Below are 15,717 nucleotides of genomic sequence, written 5' to 3'. Positions count from 1 at the left end.
GCTAACATAGAACATCACTCGGTAAACGGTAAACGATTTCGTAGGATATGCGTAACTAATAAGAGTGCTCCTCTCGGGGCAAAATTCTCGTCTGGATGTATTTTAAACGCGCACGTCATGGCTGACACACGGGGGCTTTATCCACTTGACAGCCGCGTTGAAAGGATTTGAAACATCGCGTCGCTTGCTACCGTGAATGCGATAATTTTAAGTGTATTATTCTCACCATATAATATATGTGCAAAAATTTGTACACGGTTATGAATTCATTTTAAATAGTAATAATAAATCATTGCGTTTAATTTTCAGTTTATCTAGTCAATCTTAGACTTCATGCTAGGATTGATATGATACAATATTAGAAGAATTATTCCTCTCAATGCAATTATTTCTTTTCCAGAATGCAAATTATGTATATAACTATATATTTTCGAATATTGAATGAGATTCATTTTCTTTATTTTTTAATTAAAAATTTGAATATTTCAATATATGAACATGGATCATATATTTTGGCTCGATCATATTTTGACCTACGCTTTAAAATTTGACATTGGCAAAAATTATTTTCTTGTAAAATACCTTCGCTGCTTGCATTCGAGAGTAAAGAAACTTATTTTTCCTACCGTGAAGTCTCGACGAAAATTTCCATTAATCCTTGATTGATCCGGTGAATATCCGTATGTGAGTTAAACGGCATGTCACAGGGACGCTTTATTATTTTCTCGCAAAAAACAATGATGAAACAGACGTTTCGTTCAACGATTGATTGATGCATATCACGCACATTCGACTTCACTCAATTTCTAATTAAAATGTAAAACAACTTGCGCGCATGACTTTCCGACAAATTTTTTTAGGCAATATCGAGACGCGTTCTCTCCGATATATTAAATATTGATCGAGGTATACATAATATTTTGAATTTCAATTCAGTATGATATTAATCTTTTGATTGAGCACATTAATCGGATTTCTGCGGAAGTATTGCTCTCGAGGAAAAGTCCTAGAAATCTGGCGAAGAGAGGACGAAGAGCATCACGCCGTGAAGCGTGACCGGCGTTAGTTATGCAACGTTTCGCTGCTTTGCGTCCTTGTTGCTCTCGCATTGGTATTATCTTGCTTAGAGCGAGGAATCAATTACAATTTGTTGCCTTGATGATAGTATCTTTCCGAAAGGTGAAGAAGAGAAAGAGACAGAGAGAGAGAGAGGGAGAGGGAGATCCTTGGCAAACCCGATCAATCAGTATGCCATCGTCGTTTTTGAAAAGAGCCACGAAATTTTCATTCGATTTGGTAGAAACAAGACGAAGTTGTGAAAATTTATCAGCATGATTTAGTTGTTAACACAGTTTAACCGCAGACACATTTATCATTTGCGAGATTTTCAGAGATATTCTGTAACGGCTATTAAAATCTTAGTATTTAATCGTTATATAAGATACAACACTAGATCATAAATTAACTGATAATTAATATTCCATAAATGTTTGTGAGAATTTGCTCGTTATCAGTATAATTGCAAATATATCTCCGAGATTTCTGGATATGTCCGGATAAGTAACTTCCTCGATGAATTTTCAGATCATCATAAACAATTTTTGATGATATCTTTTTGATAATATCTTTCAATAATTTTAAAATTGTATAGCTCAAGGACCCTTTATTGAAAAATTTCATTTGCCGGTCACATCATACCTGACAAATTTGTCGATTAAATTGGCCCTTGTTGCTAATACATTGTAACAAATATTATTGTATAATTAGAAGACAATTATTTACAATGGATCAGAACTAAATATCCTGCTCACTTATAATTGCAAAAATTAATTTTGCTCCGAAAATTTGTTTTTATTCTTTTTTAATAATTTGACATTTTTTATCAGCTATTAATAAATTACAATATGATATTTTTCTATAGAAATCGATATTTAATTACACCATCGAGTTATTGTATCTTTTTAAATGCGTTTCTCGCTTAATGATCGTAAAAAGGTGAGACAGGTGTTTGGCGCGGCTTGAGCTGATAACGCAACGCAGTGACACGCAACTGCGTGCTTAGCGTTTACGCATAATGTCCCGTCGCGCTTCTCGTGTCGCGAGACTTAAGATACAAGGCTGTTCGTAACTATGTCACTGTCAATCAGACTCATCGGTATGTATAATGCTTAACCAAACGCAGTCGTGTGTTAGGATACTTAATTATTTTCATGGTCTGAGATATATGAGATAGGGAAAAAGACCTTACTATGTGTATGTCGTTATACCAGAATCGATTGCCAATTAATTTATTTAGCCATTGGTAAACATTTATATATCGATAATACCGCAAAAATTTATTTGAAATTTGTCTGTGATGTGTATCTTCCAATAAAATGAAAATTATTACTTTCTGGTTACACACGCTTTTAAGGAACAAAGACTATTATTACACTTTGTTGTACTTTAAAATTATTCTGTTTGTTTGCGGGCTGTCAGTCTTTGATTACGACGAAGTATGGCATATCATATTATGTCAACATACACATGAATGAGTCTAAAATAACACAGACCTATTGATTTAATATTGAGTTAACATTTTTCAATAAAATCGTTTTTAATAATTGCAGAAAATTAAATTTAAATAATGATTGCTTTTTTCCCAATGAGCGTATTCTAAGAATAACAGTTTCCACAATCATATCTGTCAACTTATAAGCACATGTATTTTATAAATGTATGTGTGTGTGTATGTGTTATTTGATTAAGATAAATTATTAAAATCAGAAAATTAATACTGTTAATATTAATTAATTAAAGCATAGATTTATTTTATATACATAATACACATGTAAATTTATCGATTAAATATTTCGTTTCATTATTAACTTTGGTCAATTCTTGTAGATTAATAATTGTAAATTAATAATTGATATAAAATCATTATATATCATTGACTCATTAATCCATACAATCAAACATTTGTCATTTTTTGTGTCAACTGTGGATAAAATTCGACTTTCCCACATGTTCGAGTATAATTTTTAGCACCGAGATGGATGCTTGTATCACGCAATGTGATTAATTTGTTAGCAACCACGATTGATGTTGATCATCTACTGGCATTATGTAAACGCGGAGGAAGTTGACTCTCTCATAGCACTCCAGTGTTTTGTGTATTTCCAAGTCGCGTCAGGACTTTCATGTAACTAATCAGCACACTTTCTGATTGCGCCTCGAAAATTGTACAAATTTCTTTCTTTCTTGGAATCTATTAATAACAGTTATAATTTTTACGTGTATTGCTCGTTTCAATTTATACATGAAAGATTACGTATGAAACAAAAAATCTCAGAGTGTTAAATGACAAACTACAACATTTTGTTTAAGTGTTCTTATTATTAATTTGAAAGCTACACACACGAAAGGTAAAAGTAGCTTTAATTGCACTACAAATCTCATAAAAGTTCTTATGTGTTATGTATTATGTTATATGATGTAACATGTAAAGTATATCATATGTAAAGTTGTCATATGTAATATGTATATGTAATGTGACATGTAATGCATGATAAGATCGCATATTTGCGCCTTATATGATGCAAACCTAAAACATTATTAGACGTTATTGCTCCTAAGCGATTTGAAGAATTCGTGAATCAATGAATTCGTAACATAAGCTGGAAGGTTATATAATTCGTATTCATTAACACGGCAATTATTGAATGACTCGAGTGATGCTATCCCTTAACAACAGCACAGAACGAATCATCGCGTTCTGAAAAATACGGAAGCAGTTAGATCATTGAAATCTACGGCTATTCTTCTATACTAATTACTACGTTCAGTGTTTCTTAGTAAAAGCGTAAGAACAATGCACATTCTTTCACATTAAAATTTATATTTTCGATCTTATCATAGTTTTAGGAAATATTTTATTTTAATTATTACAAGATATGATGAATATTTACGTATAATTACTAATTTTAAACAATTAAAAATATTAAACAGATTTAAGTCCTGATTGTGTATCAATACAGCTCTAAAATAATTTATTTATTTGATAGCATGACATGATTATTCCATGAATTTTAAAATGTTACGATATTTTGTTATTTAAATTATCCTAATATGATAAAAATTGTATTATAAGATTTATAATATTGTTTTTTTTTTTAGAAATTATTAAAAAGAATTTTTAAATATAAAATCTTATATTTAATTAAATCTTATGTTAATTATATTTGTTTTAAAGAGAATTCTCGAATATAAAAGTTTGGTAGCAATGCTCTCAAAAGAAGCGGATACAACCCACGAATATTTTCACTTTGACTTAAACTTTTCGAATACCTGTTTCTTAATTTGGTCTCTGTAACAATACTTATCGCGATTAGTAGGCTCTTACTATGTTTTCACATGTGGTTCGATATACATGGGCGAATGATATTGATCGTTTTCTTCCTTTCTTTTATTGTTATAATTTTTAACACAAAAGATTTAAGTTTTTTTATTTATGCAATAATATACATATATGTATGTATGTGTGTGTGTGTGTGTTTAAAAAATTAAAAGCTTAAAAATATCATGAGCTACATTATAATACCTGTGTCAAATATATATAATATAATATATAATATAGTAAATAATTTCGTGACAACGTATTCTTTATCAAGATGACAAGTTTTTTCAAGCATAATTTAAAAATAATTATTTGTTTTTAAATAAAACAATCTTTAGAGTTGTTGGAACAAGAAAATAGTTGAATTTATTTTAATGCATTGTTATACTACGATGATAATTACATAATTATATAATACATAATATATATAATACATTATATATTTTTTATTTAATAATTATATTACGAAATAAAATACAATAATAACAATAACAGTCTGCAATAAAGTCTTCAAATTAAGTTGGTCACAAATATCTTAGAGAAAATATTGGCAATTATTTGCTTTCATCACGGATTAATATAATTGTATAACTTCAATTAGCAAACTTTTGTAGTGTGCATAATATATATAATATATTATGGAAGTATTATAAGACAGAAAGAAAGAGAGAAGAGACAAACTGTAAAAGGAAATCTTTTTTGCGCTCGCATGTGAATCTTCTCTTCGATCGTTGAGGAATTCAATTCGATTACGAGACGAGCATACTATAAATAAGGTATTGATGTTACGATAAAAGGATCAATGCTCGATGTCTTTGCTATTATACATAACTTTAGTTAAAGAAATTTCTATCGTATTGCTCCCATGTCGCGTATTGTTTTGGTCGCGATACCAAGGATGGATGAAAAAAAATATTCTGTGCCGCGGCACAGTACGATTTATTGCATTTCTTCTCGGCGAAAACTATACACGACCAGTCCTATTCATTCTAAGAGGATCGTGTTATTTTCTTTGGTTTCTTTTTCGTCGAACCTGCGCGCTTCTTGCGAAGGACGTATCTATAAGCCATTCGCTATTTTGCTTGACGGCTGAGAAAAAAATGAATAAAAAGAAAAGGAAGATTAACAACTTGTTTTGTTATTGTTTAAAATAAACATAATTAATACAATTCATCCAAAAATAATGTTTGAATTCTAAGAGATATAAGCAATCGCAGAAATACCGTGAACAGCGTAAAATATTGTGGATCATGGAAATTATAGTCTTTGTTTCATTAGACTTATACTACAGAATTTTTAATAAACTAAATTTTTTCCATATGTTGTACAAAAAATTTAATTATTAAAAACATCTTTTAGAATTTATCACAAAAACTATGACAATAATGGCTATTACTGCGATATAAAATTTTATAGAAACTTTTCTCTTTTTTTTTTCTTTTTGATATCATTATAATTTAAAACGGTTGTATTATGCAAATGCAAATGCATAAGTGGAAATATTTTATATATAATTTTAAATTATACTTTTTAGTTTTGACTATAAAAAGAAAGCGGCAATAACTTTTCAATCAAATAAATTTATTATAAATTACAAACACACACACACACACAATGCAATTTAAATTAAATCATCGACAAACTTCTTCTATTCTATCTGTAGTACTTGCATATTCAACTCACGGAAGCTGTACCGAATGCATCTGGGCTCAATGACCACGATCACGTGTAACTCACGAGAAAGCACATACACCTTGACAGTGACTTGACTGATCGTGAAGTCGTAACGTCGATTTCCAAATACAGTTTAATCGGCAAAATTGGCCGGCAATAAATAAGCTGAGTTCAACGAACAGAAGCATCGATGCAGAAACTGCATGGCACGCTGAAGATGGCATGACTAAAGGCATGGGATAGAGGCAACGTAAGCAGATACATACATCAGTTATTGCTTACGAATGATGGTCCGTTAATGCCTTCCTGATTCAATTGATGCTTAGAGCTCGTGGAACATCAGAGATTAGCGATTATATAACAATACGGCGCGGATATTGAATATAATGCTTACTACCAAAATAATATAAACGTAAATTTATCGGGATTAAAAATTATATAAATAAAAAGATAAACTCTAGTTTATGATATATTTTTTGTACTTATAATTACAGAGAAAAGTATGAAATAATATAACAAATATAAAATATCTATATTCATATATAAAATTATATATAAAAATAGATGTGCAATTTTATCAAATGCACTATTGTTTCTTTCTTAAAATTTTTTTTGTACAATCCTACGTTAATACATGCAGATTTTAAATTATAATATGCATCCAATATTTTTTCTTTTTTTCTAGAAAATTAAAAATATATAAAGATACAAATTTTACATGGGTAATAAATAATTAATGGTCAGTCTGATCATTTTCAGTTAATGAACACATCCATCGTGATTTACAACAAGGACAGTTGCGTTGTTGCGTGCGACATCTTAATTACTTAGTCAAGAAACCTCAATGTCAATATGTAATGACAAAAAAAACATCTGATATTTTTATTTAAAGATATCTAATTAAAACGTAGCATATGCTTGGTTTTTTAATATGGACATTTTATACACTTGGTTATTTCTCGAAAATATAATATTATTTAATAAAATACAAGAATTTTTTTTGACATCTCTCTGCATACATCATTAATAATCAAATTATTTATAATTATATCAACAAATCTACATCAATCTACATCAAATCTATATCAAAGAGAGCATTAAAAAAAATAAAAATGCAATATGCAATAAAAAGTTAATTTAGCGATTTATGATTTTGCGTTTTATGATATGCGTTATATTATTTTTTCATCTTCTCATCTCACAATGCGTGACTCTATCACGCATATATTATATCGAGAGATTTTCGAAAGTGGTTTTTTTTACAATCGCTTTCACCCGATCCGTTTCATTGTTCTCATAGTCGTCAGAAATTCTTATGCCCACCTGAAACTTTGTACTCGGATTCATCTCATATTTCAAAGCATGCATGTAATAAACGCAAATTGGAGCACAAAAAAATTACATAATCTGGATATTTATATATTTGTTAAATTTTATTTAATATATATTACTCGCCAATATATTACATTATCTTGAAACAAATCAGACAGAATCTGTACTTTCAACGATTATTCAGCGTCAAAAAATTTTGTAGAGCCGCGCCAACCGTATCGATTCAAGCAGCACGGAGAAATGGAGAAGGATAGAGTGGAGAAATATAATAGGAATTGAAGAAACAAAATTGTGCAACATACCGAAGCATAGCGTGCTTGTCTGGTCGACAAGAGCGATAAAAGGCCTTGGCGAGCCTTGACCGGTGGACCGTTACTTTACGCCATCCACAGCAGCTTAGGCTCCCTATTTTCCTCTTACCAATACAGCCTGATGTAAGATCTGCTCATTCATTCTAGTTTCTCGGCAAAATCATCATTTATTTATTTTCTATTTTGTCTTAATAATATATCAATTATATAAAAAATTTGGCAATCGGATTAAATGCGATTAAGATGCCATGTATTAAAGAAAAGAAAAATATTCTACAAAGATTTTATTAATGATTAACAAGATAGAAAATCGTTATTTCCGTAGATCTAAGTATGATATATGTCGATGTAAATTACGAGCTATATTGTGTAATACACTTCATTCATATAAAATCACGTTGCTTTTTATTCTTACTTGTGATTACAATTTTAGAATAGAGTCAAGGATTCAATTGATATTATATGTTTTCAATTAATTTTTATATTAATTATTTTTAAGTATAATTATAGCAATTAAAATTTTTAATATTTTTATTAATATAATAAACAAATTTTATATTTATCATTCACACACATATGCTATACATTTTTTAGAAGAATAATTAAATGTTTACAGAATCAAATTTTTTATTTGCAATATTAGTAAGTTTTTGCATTAATAAATCCTTTTATTTTAATCTTATATGACATAAAGTTTTGCTCGTGTAAATATTGTATCTCATATTAAAAAAGTGCGAGTATTTGCAGACTATTGAAAAACATATGATAAAATTAACACATAATTCTTTATTCATATTTGTTTTAACTTATAATTTTAATATACGTTTTAAAAGTTATATATATATATATATATATATATATATATATATATATCACAGATCTTTATGCAAAGCAAATTGCATTAAAATCGTGGTAGAGAACTGCGATACCTATATAATAGATTGTATAAACGTATATTGTTGCCCGGTTTGTAAGGCAGCGCGGCAGTGACTCACGTTTCTGTAATATTTAACATTCCGTTTGTGATATCAAAGCGCTTATAGTGAACTCAATCACTTCCTACATAACTCCTTGATCGCTCTATATTGCGTTAAGCAAAATTATGTTACGTTCAAGATCTTAGTTAAAATTTAGTCACGCATTATAAGACGGACTTTATGTTTTGTCAGTATTTCTATTTTTATCTTGCAATTGGTTTCATGATTATATGTTATATATTGGGATATAAGTAATTTAAAAATATTCCTTCCATATTTGTCTTTTTTTGATATATGTAACTATTTTTTTGCGTATTATTTTTTTTTTAACTTTTTAAACATATTTAAACATTTGATGTAACAAAATTCAATTTTTGATAATGATTTTTCTCTCTTTTATTCTTGATTTTTATAATCTTTATAAAAATAAAAGTTGCTTTGAAATTTTACAGTTATACCAACAAATATTGTTGCGAAAAAAAAACATATGTGATTGCTAACGAATTTGACACAGAAAAACCATCATATGCGTAACATATGTTGCTCTATAATACGCGACAAGTGAAAAAACGTTTAAAAGATATTTGAAAAATTAAAATGTTTTACAATCTTTACGATGACATGTTATATAATTGTACTGCGATTATTAATTAATGATTACAAAATAGGCTCTTTAGCGTCAGTACGTCTTTCAGCATTACTTGAAAAGCACATTTGATATAACAATGCAAATCATCTCTGGCACGGGCCAAACGCTCCCTGATAATACATACATAGTTAGAAACCGGACGCGTCGTTGCATCAAGACATCTAACAAATCCTTGAACGATTTTGCGCTGAAATCACGAGACGCGCGGAGAAAGGATTAAAAAGGAAATGCTTTTAAATTGCCGAGCGTTACGCTATAACTATCTTGCATAAACGCTCGACATATGGCTGACTAGCTTGCAGCCATCGTTCAGCATAACGTTCGCCCATTCACTCGGGAACCGTCATTGACGTTCACTCGCACATCAACCTTTACGACCCGCGTCAACGTCTTCCTCGACCTGTTATCGCGAAGTCGACATCGTTTCATCTATAATTAAAAAAATGTTGTGTCTTGTGGCGATGCGTTAATTTACGACCCTTAAACACGATGCTTTATGAGCGGGAAACCGCGTTATTCATCGGTGGAACGCTTTTTAGTACTTGTTCTTTTTTTTTTTACAATCTGTTTCTTTATATTGCTTGACGAAATGAAGAATTTCTAGCGAAATGAACAATGAGCTTTATCGAGAGCGTTCAAGAAATATGAAATATAAATTGTAAACACAGGTCGCGAGGTTCGTATTATGAATTTTTTGCTGATGGAATGTCAAAAGAGTTACACATACAGAGAGAATTAGTCATTATTTAATATTTAAAATAGAGTTGTCACATTAAAATGTTATTTCTGACTTGATTATCATTTACCAAGATTACTAATGATTAACATTTTCTTTATTATATATAATTATAATATATAATACGCATATATGAGACATATATTTTTGAATTATAGCTAGAATGGCTAAGTTGCCATTATAATCATAGCTTTGTGAATAATATTATAACAGACTAATATTATAGTGGTAAACTTCTCGCAATATAAGCTATATTATGTTGATTATAATAATATGTTAAACTGTATTATGTGTTAATCTATAATTATATGATTACAAGTTCGGCAAGATTTAAAGGATATCCGTTGACCTAGATTATTCATATATAAGCTTTTCTTTCTTTTTTACTCGAGATTATTAATATAATTATAAAAAATTACTGCTAATCTCAGTAAGACTGATTCTATTTTTTTATCCTGAACAAAACAGATATCTTTCTATTAAAAGCGAACATATTTTTTGCATACATTGAATAAGCAATCACGGATAGTTATATCGAATATTTTTTATGCATCGTCAAACTTATCCGAGAACTAGTTTTTGATGAAAAAAGAAACAGAGTGACGTACAATCTGACCACAAAGATTCGTTCAACTTCTAGCTAAATAAAAATAAAATATTTAATATGCAAATATCTGTCTCATCAAATTCAGCATTTTAGACATCGCCCTTCAACCATATTTAAATTTAATAAGTCTGGATTTTGAATGCGTTAGTTCGCTCCACCTAAAAATTTTAATGCTACTCAATCATAGATTAGCAATATTATGATAATTCGAGCAATTTTACATGCAATTAAAAATTTCATTTCGTGTCGTAGCGATCAGTCTTTGATATAGAATTCCTTATCCTTGGAAAAAAATCGGCAGAGGTCAGCAAAGCTTCGTGAATTGATTAATGGTATGACAATGGCTTCTGCCGATCGCACCTACGCCGATATAATGGCTTTATGTTACCCATGTATATACATACATATGATCATGCGTATATGCGTGGAGGGATGCGTGCGGGCGTGTCATTGTATACGACAATGTATGAAAATCACGGAACATTGCCTGCTACCATGACCTACTGACACACAAATAATGAAATAATCAAACATTACTCGTCGTTATCGAATATCTTCGTTTAAGGTTCCTCATCATACATCTGTCTACGAAATTAAAAGTAATCGCTGCAACTTTTGTATTTTCCTTCCTGACACAGAGATCTTTGCATGCATCTATGATGTTATATAATAACTAATAAATATTACCGAGAAAATGCAAATCAAGATTCAATGCAATTCTAAATATTTTTATTAATTCTGCTTACATCAAAGTTTCGAAACGTGTTTTAAGAATGTTGAAATTTGATCGAGTCAATTTGAAGAGTATGTAAGATATTGTCATACTTTCCTTTTACGTGAGATTAAAAAAAATTTTTGTATAATTGTAATATTAATTTAATAATAAAATTTCTCAAAATTTAAAAAAAAATTTTTATTTTTATTTTCCAATTTTTTTGTTATTGTTAAATTTTTGATTTGATTAAATACATTTTTCTCTTCATTAATCAAGCAATTTTATAAAAATAAAAATTATAAAATGTAAAGTGATTGCAATATATTGTAATCATTTCTATGTATAGTTATTGAAAATATTGCCCCAACGTAGAAAGCCTTTTAAATAGATATGTTTTGACAAAAATAAAATAACAATTAATTATGAATTGCAATTTAATTACATTTTATACTCAAATTTGTCCCTATGTACAACCGTAGTTTCTTTTTAAAAAGAAAATTTTTTTTTTTTAAACTTTTGCACTACTATTAGTGTTCAAATGCCCTTAAATAGATAATGGAAATGCTCTTAAATAGATAATTTAAATTAAATTTATCAAAGAAGAGACATTTTAATTTCTTCTTCTAGTTTTAACTACATTCTATATATTTTTATTCTGCGAAAATGTTTAAAAACGTTTATTGTCCGCATTTAATAAGAAATTAATTATCTTCACGTAATAGACCAGTTAGATTGTTCAACGAATATCAACGTAACGAACGTATGCTATATTGCTAAACAAACAGTTTAATCGGCAACTAAAAGCGTACAATTGTGTTTTATGTAAGTATGTGTGTGTCAATTTTATGGTTACACCTGCAAAATTGCAATTTGCAATAGTGCGATCATACATGTTGATTAGTATGTATTGCGCGACAAAAAAATATGTTTAACAGGCGGAGCCGCAGCTTCTCGCAATTATTGATGAACAGGAGAGTTTCTATCAAAAGGAAATTATCTTGTTTATGCCATTCCGATGATTGGAATACAATTACTAAAATCAGAAAAATTTTTTTTTTATCTAAGCCGTTAACGCAATTTATCATTTGCTTTGCGCGCCGTCTCAATTACTCTCTCGAGATTTTCGCGATCTTCCTTTTTGATCCTTGTTCTATCAACTGCGAATGAATTTATCGTGCACAATAATCACTCGGTATCGTTACGGTCTTGTGAGCACACGAAATTAGTTGTTCTATGAATGTGGCGGATGTCCGGTATAGCTTTTCATATCTTCCTTTCTCTAGAGAGGTGCGAGATTGATTAGCGCTTTTTTTGTTTTATGTTTCAAATGAATACTGAGATACACATATTTTGTAAATTGACAGGTCGACATATGTAAAGCATAACATATATAATACGTGTCGTACGTTGCGCAATAAAAAACTAAATATTTTATTTTCCGAGAATAAATGCCTGTGTAAAAAATATAGTTTTATAATATTAAAATTTATTACATATACACATAAAATAATTCATGTGACATTAAGTCTAATAGTAAATCAGAATGTTAATAAATTCCAATAAATAAATGTTCATTTATAGTAGCTTAAAGAAAGGCATGGTTCATACTTCTATTACCGAACAATGGTTGACATATCTATATTAGAACTTTTATAAGCTACTTTTCACGTTGACCTCGTTCGCATTGCATCCGTCAAATGCGTAGAAATTCGTTTTGTATTTAAAATCATTCTCTCTCTATGAATGCCAGTGTTTTTATTTTGTTGAAATATTTCTTTCTAATTTAATTTATGAATATTATTTCATATACTTGGAGTTTTATATTTGAGTATTATTATATTATATTATACATATATTTAGATGAAGAGGAGTAAACTTATTAAATAAAAATTGCTTGTGCAATCTTACTTTTTGCATTATTATGACCGGCTGACCGATATTTGATTTTATCATAAGAAATTTACGTTCGGTAAATTTATGTTCGGGAAACATTGCAAACAGCGTATCTTCGAAACTCATAAAATCGATTTAGCCATGACATACTTGCCGCTAATTCTCCAGCCGGTTCCGAAGCGCACGTTTGCCGTTTACGATTTTATAGAATGATCTAACTTCGTTTATTGATTACATGTTCATATTGATTATGTTATTGCGAAGTGACAACTCGTTGAAAGGAAAATGGAAAATAATTTGTCTTTATATGCTTCTTCTCTTTTCTCCTTTCAAATAAAATCTATTTTGCACGCACCTGTCACGCAAAATGATACATCGCCGTTTTATTAATATCCATGATACTTCGAAATTAGCCAGTAAATCAACGAAGTACTTCTCAAGCGCGCGAGCAACTGTGCGTGTGGTGTGCAAAAACGCTTTATGATCATGACTAATACTTATGTTAGAGTCAAGGAAGCGTCGATGCTTCCCACGTTTAACAAGTAAAAGTGAGGATACTCAAAAAGAGAAAAGAAAACATCTGGTTGCCGATACTTTTAAGTTCATTCGCACAATGAGGAAGTTCGAACGATGCTCGAGAATAAACGGCTAGTTTCATCCGTTTTTACGGCACGAGAATAATGAATCTTTGTATATAGTCACCATACCGTGATTTATAGGCAAAGTGTATTATGGATATTTACCGCTAATAATTCCTTCTTGGCTTATAATATGAAGCGCTTGGATGAATACGTAATTCTTAGTCAGCATAACAATTGCTCTATACTATTTTTTTTTTAAAGCATTTGCGTAATACGGAGTTTATTGTAATGCAAAAAGTATACTAAGAAATATAATTTTCTTTATAAAATATAATGAGTCATTATACTCTACATTATACAACTTGGCTGTTGGCAAATTATGATTTATATAGATAACACATACATGATTAACTTTTATATGAAAGAAATGGAAGATATATGTGTGCCTGCATTCACACAAATTGAAAAATAAATTTCTAACAATCTCTACATAAAAATGTATATATATATATATTTGTTTACGCAATCAATACTTATTTAAATTAACTCTTTGATTTTTTTTTTTTTACAGATGGCGTGGCTCCGTTTACAAGCTAATTTGGCGAGAACTACTGGCATATTTGTTCTTCTACTACCTCATCAATTTTACGTATCGATACGTGCTCAATGAACACCAGCGGGTGTGAGTAAATATGCATCTCTCTGGAATTAATTATTTAATAATTATAATTTAACAAAGAATTAAATAATTCTCGTAAATTTCATTTTTTGCGAAGACACAAAAAAGAGTTGGAATTTCGAGTAGGAAAAGATATATTTCATAATAAAATGCTTATTTTGGAGAAATGAAGAATGTAATTAATATAAATTTTTTTATTTAGTATGATGATTATTTCCGGACAGAATTTTAATTTCACAAACATACAATCAGAATATAATACCAGACTTAAACTCAAGGCGATGCGCGATCGAAGACAAATATATGTACATACATATAGGCACATATCATACACATATATATATATATATATATATAAAATTGAAACACAGGCAATCTTTATCTCTTGATCGTGCAAGGTGAACAGCAATAATTTTGCAATTTTTCCATTATTTATTAATTCGTTGATCGCGTTATCATGGATAACGCTAAATTCAGTGGCGTTATCCGTGATCGGTCAGCTATGGTGCGTAGTATCTGCTATAACCGAATTTTATGGATGTAGATAAACCTGTACAATAATAACCTTGGCCCGTCGGCAATCTGAAGGTTCCGGCACTTCGATCACGGTCGCGTTTCATCGACTAGCGTTCAAGAATTTACAATACTCTTTTTTTATTAGTGTTCATTATTGCATTTCTTTACCAAGTAACCTTTCTTTCGTTTACCTTCATGATGTTCGATTAATTTGTTATTGATTGTAGAACCGAAGAATTAGGCAACGTTCACTTTTTCGTATGTTTAAAACTGGTTATTTCTTAAATCTTATAGAATGTACTACAATCATTTTGATCTCATTTAGAAGGTAATTTAATTCTCTACAACTTTTGTTTCGGTACTTCTTGTTAAAAAAAAAGCATACTCTCTTTCTCTAATATAAAAATGTATAAAATAATTTCAGAAGTTTTTGAGCACTAACTTTGTTTATGAAAAACTTTTTGTTCAGTTAAATTTTCTCAAATCTAAAATCTCAAAGTTTGGCCAGATAGTTTCGGCCCACCCTGTGATAAATTTATTTTTATTATACAGAATATTCGGAAAGCGGTTATACCCTTCTATTACTAACTATATTTAATTAATAACATAAGAGCATAAAATCTTGAAATTGCTATTAATGATTTTATCAGAGACATATTACCAGAAGAG

At 29.6% G+C, this 15,717-nt stretch overlaps 1 protein-coding gene across 1 annotated transcript in view; it reads left to right on the top strand.

The window, feature by feature from the left end:
* The window catches only part of LOC126850109 (bestrophin homolog 15), a 48,319-nt gene that overhangs the window by 6,913 nt on the left and 25,689 nt on the right, over window positions 1-15,717 (top strand). The window contains exon 2 of the mRNA XM_050592790.1: window positions 14,425-14,535. Coding sequence (XP_050448747.1) covers window positions 14,425-14,535 — 111 coding nt within the window. The remainder of the gene's footprint in view (window positions 1-14,424; window positions 14,536-15,717) is intronic.

Source organism: Cataglyphis hispanica, chromosome 5 (genome assembly GCF_021464435.1).
Source record: "Cataglyphis hispanica isolate Lineage 1 chromosome 5, ULB_Chis1_1.0, whole genome shotgun sequence".
NCBI classification, from domain to species: Eukaryota; Metazoa; Arthropoda; class Insecta; order Hymenoptera; family Formicidae; genus Cataglyphis; species Cataglyphis hispanica.
Note: the sequence above shows the minus strand (reverse complement) of the source record. Positions and strands in the feature narration are given on the sequence as shown.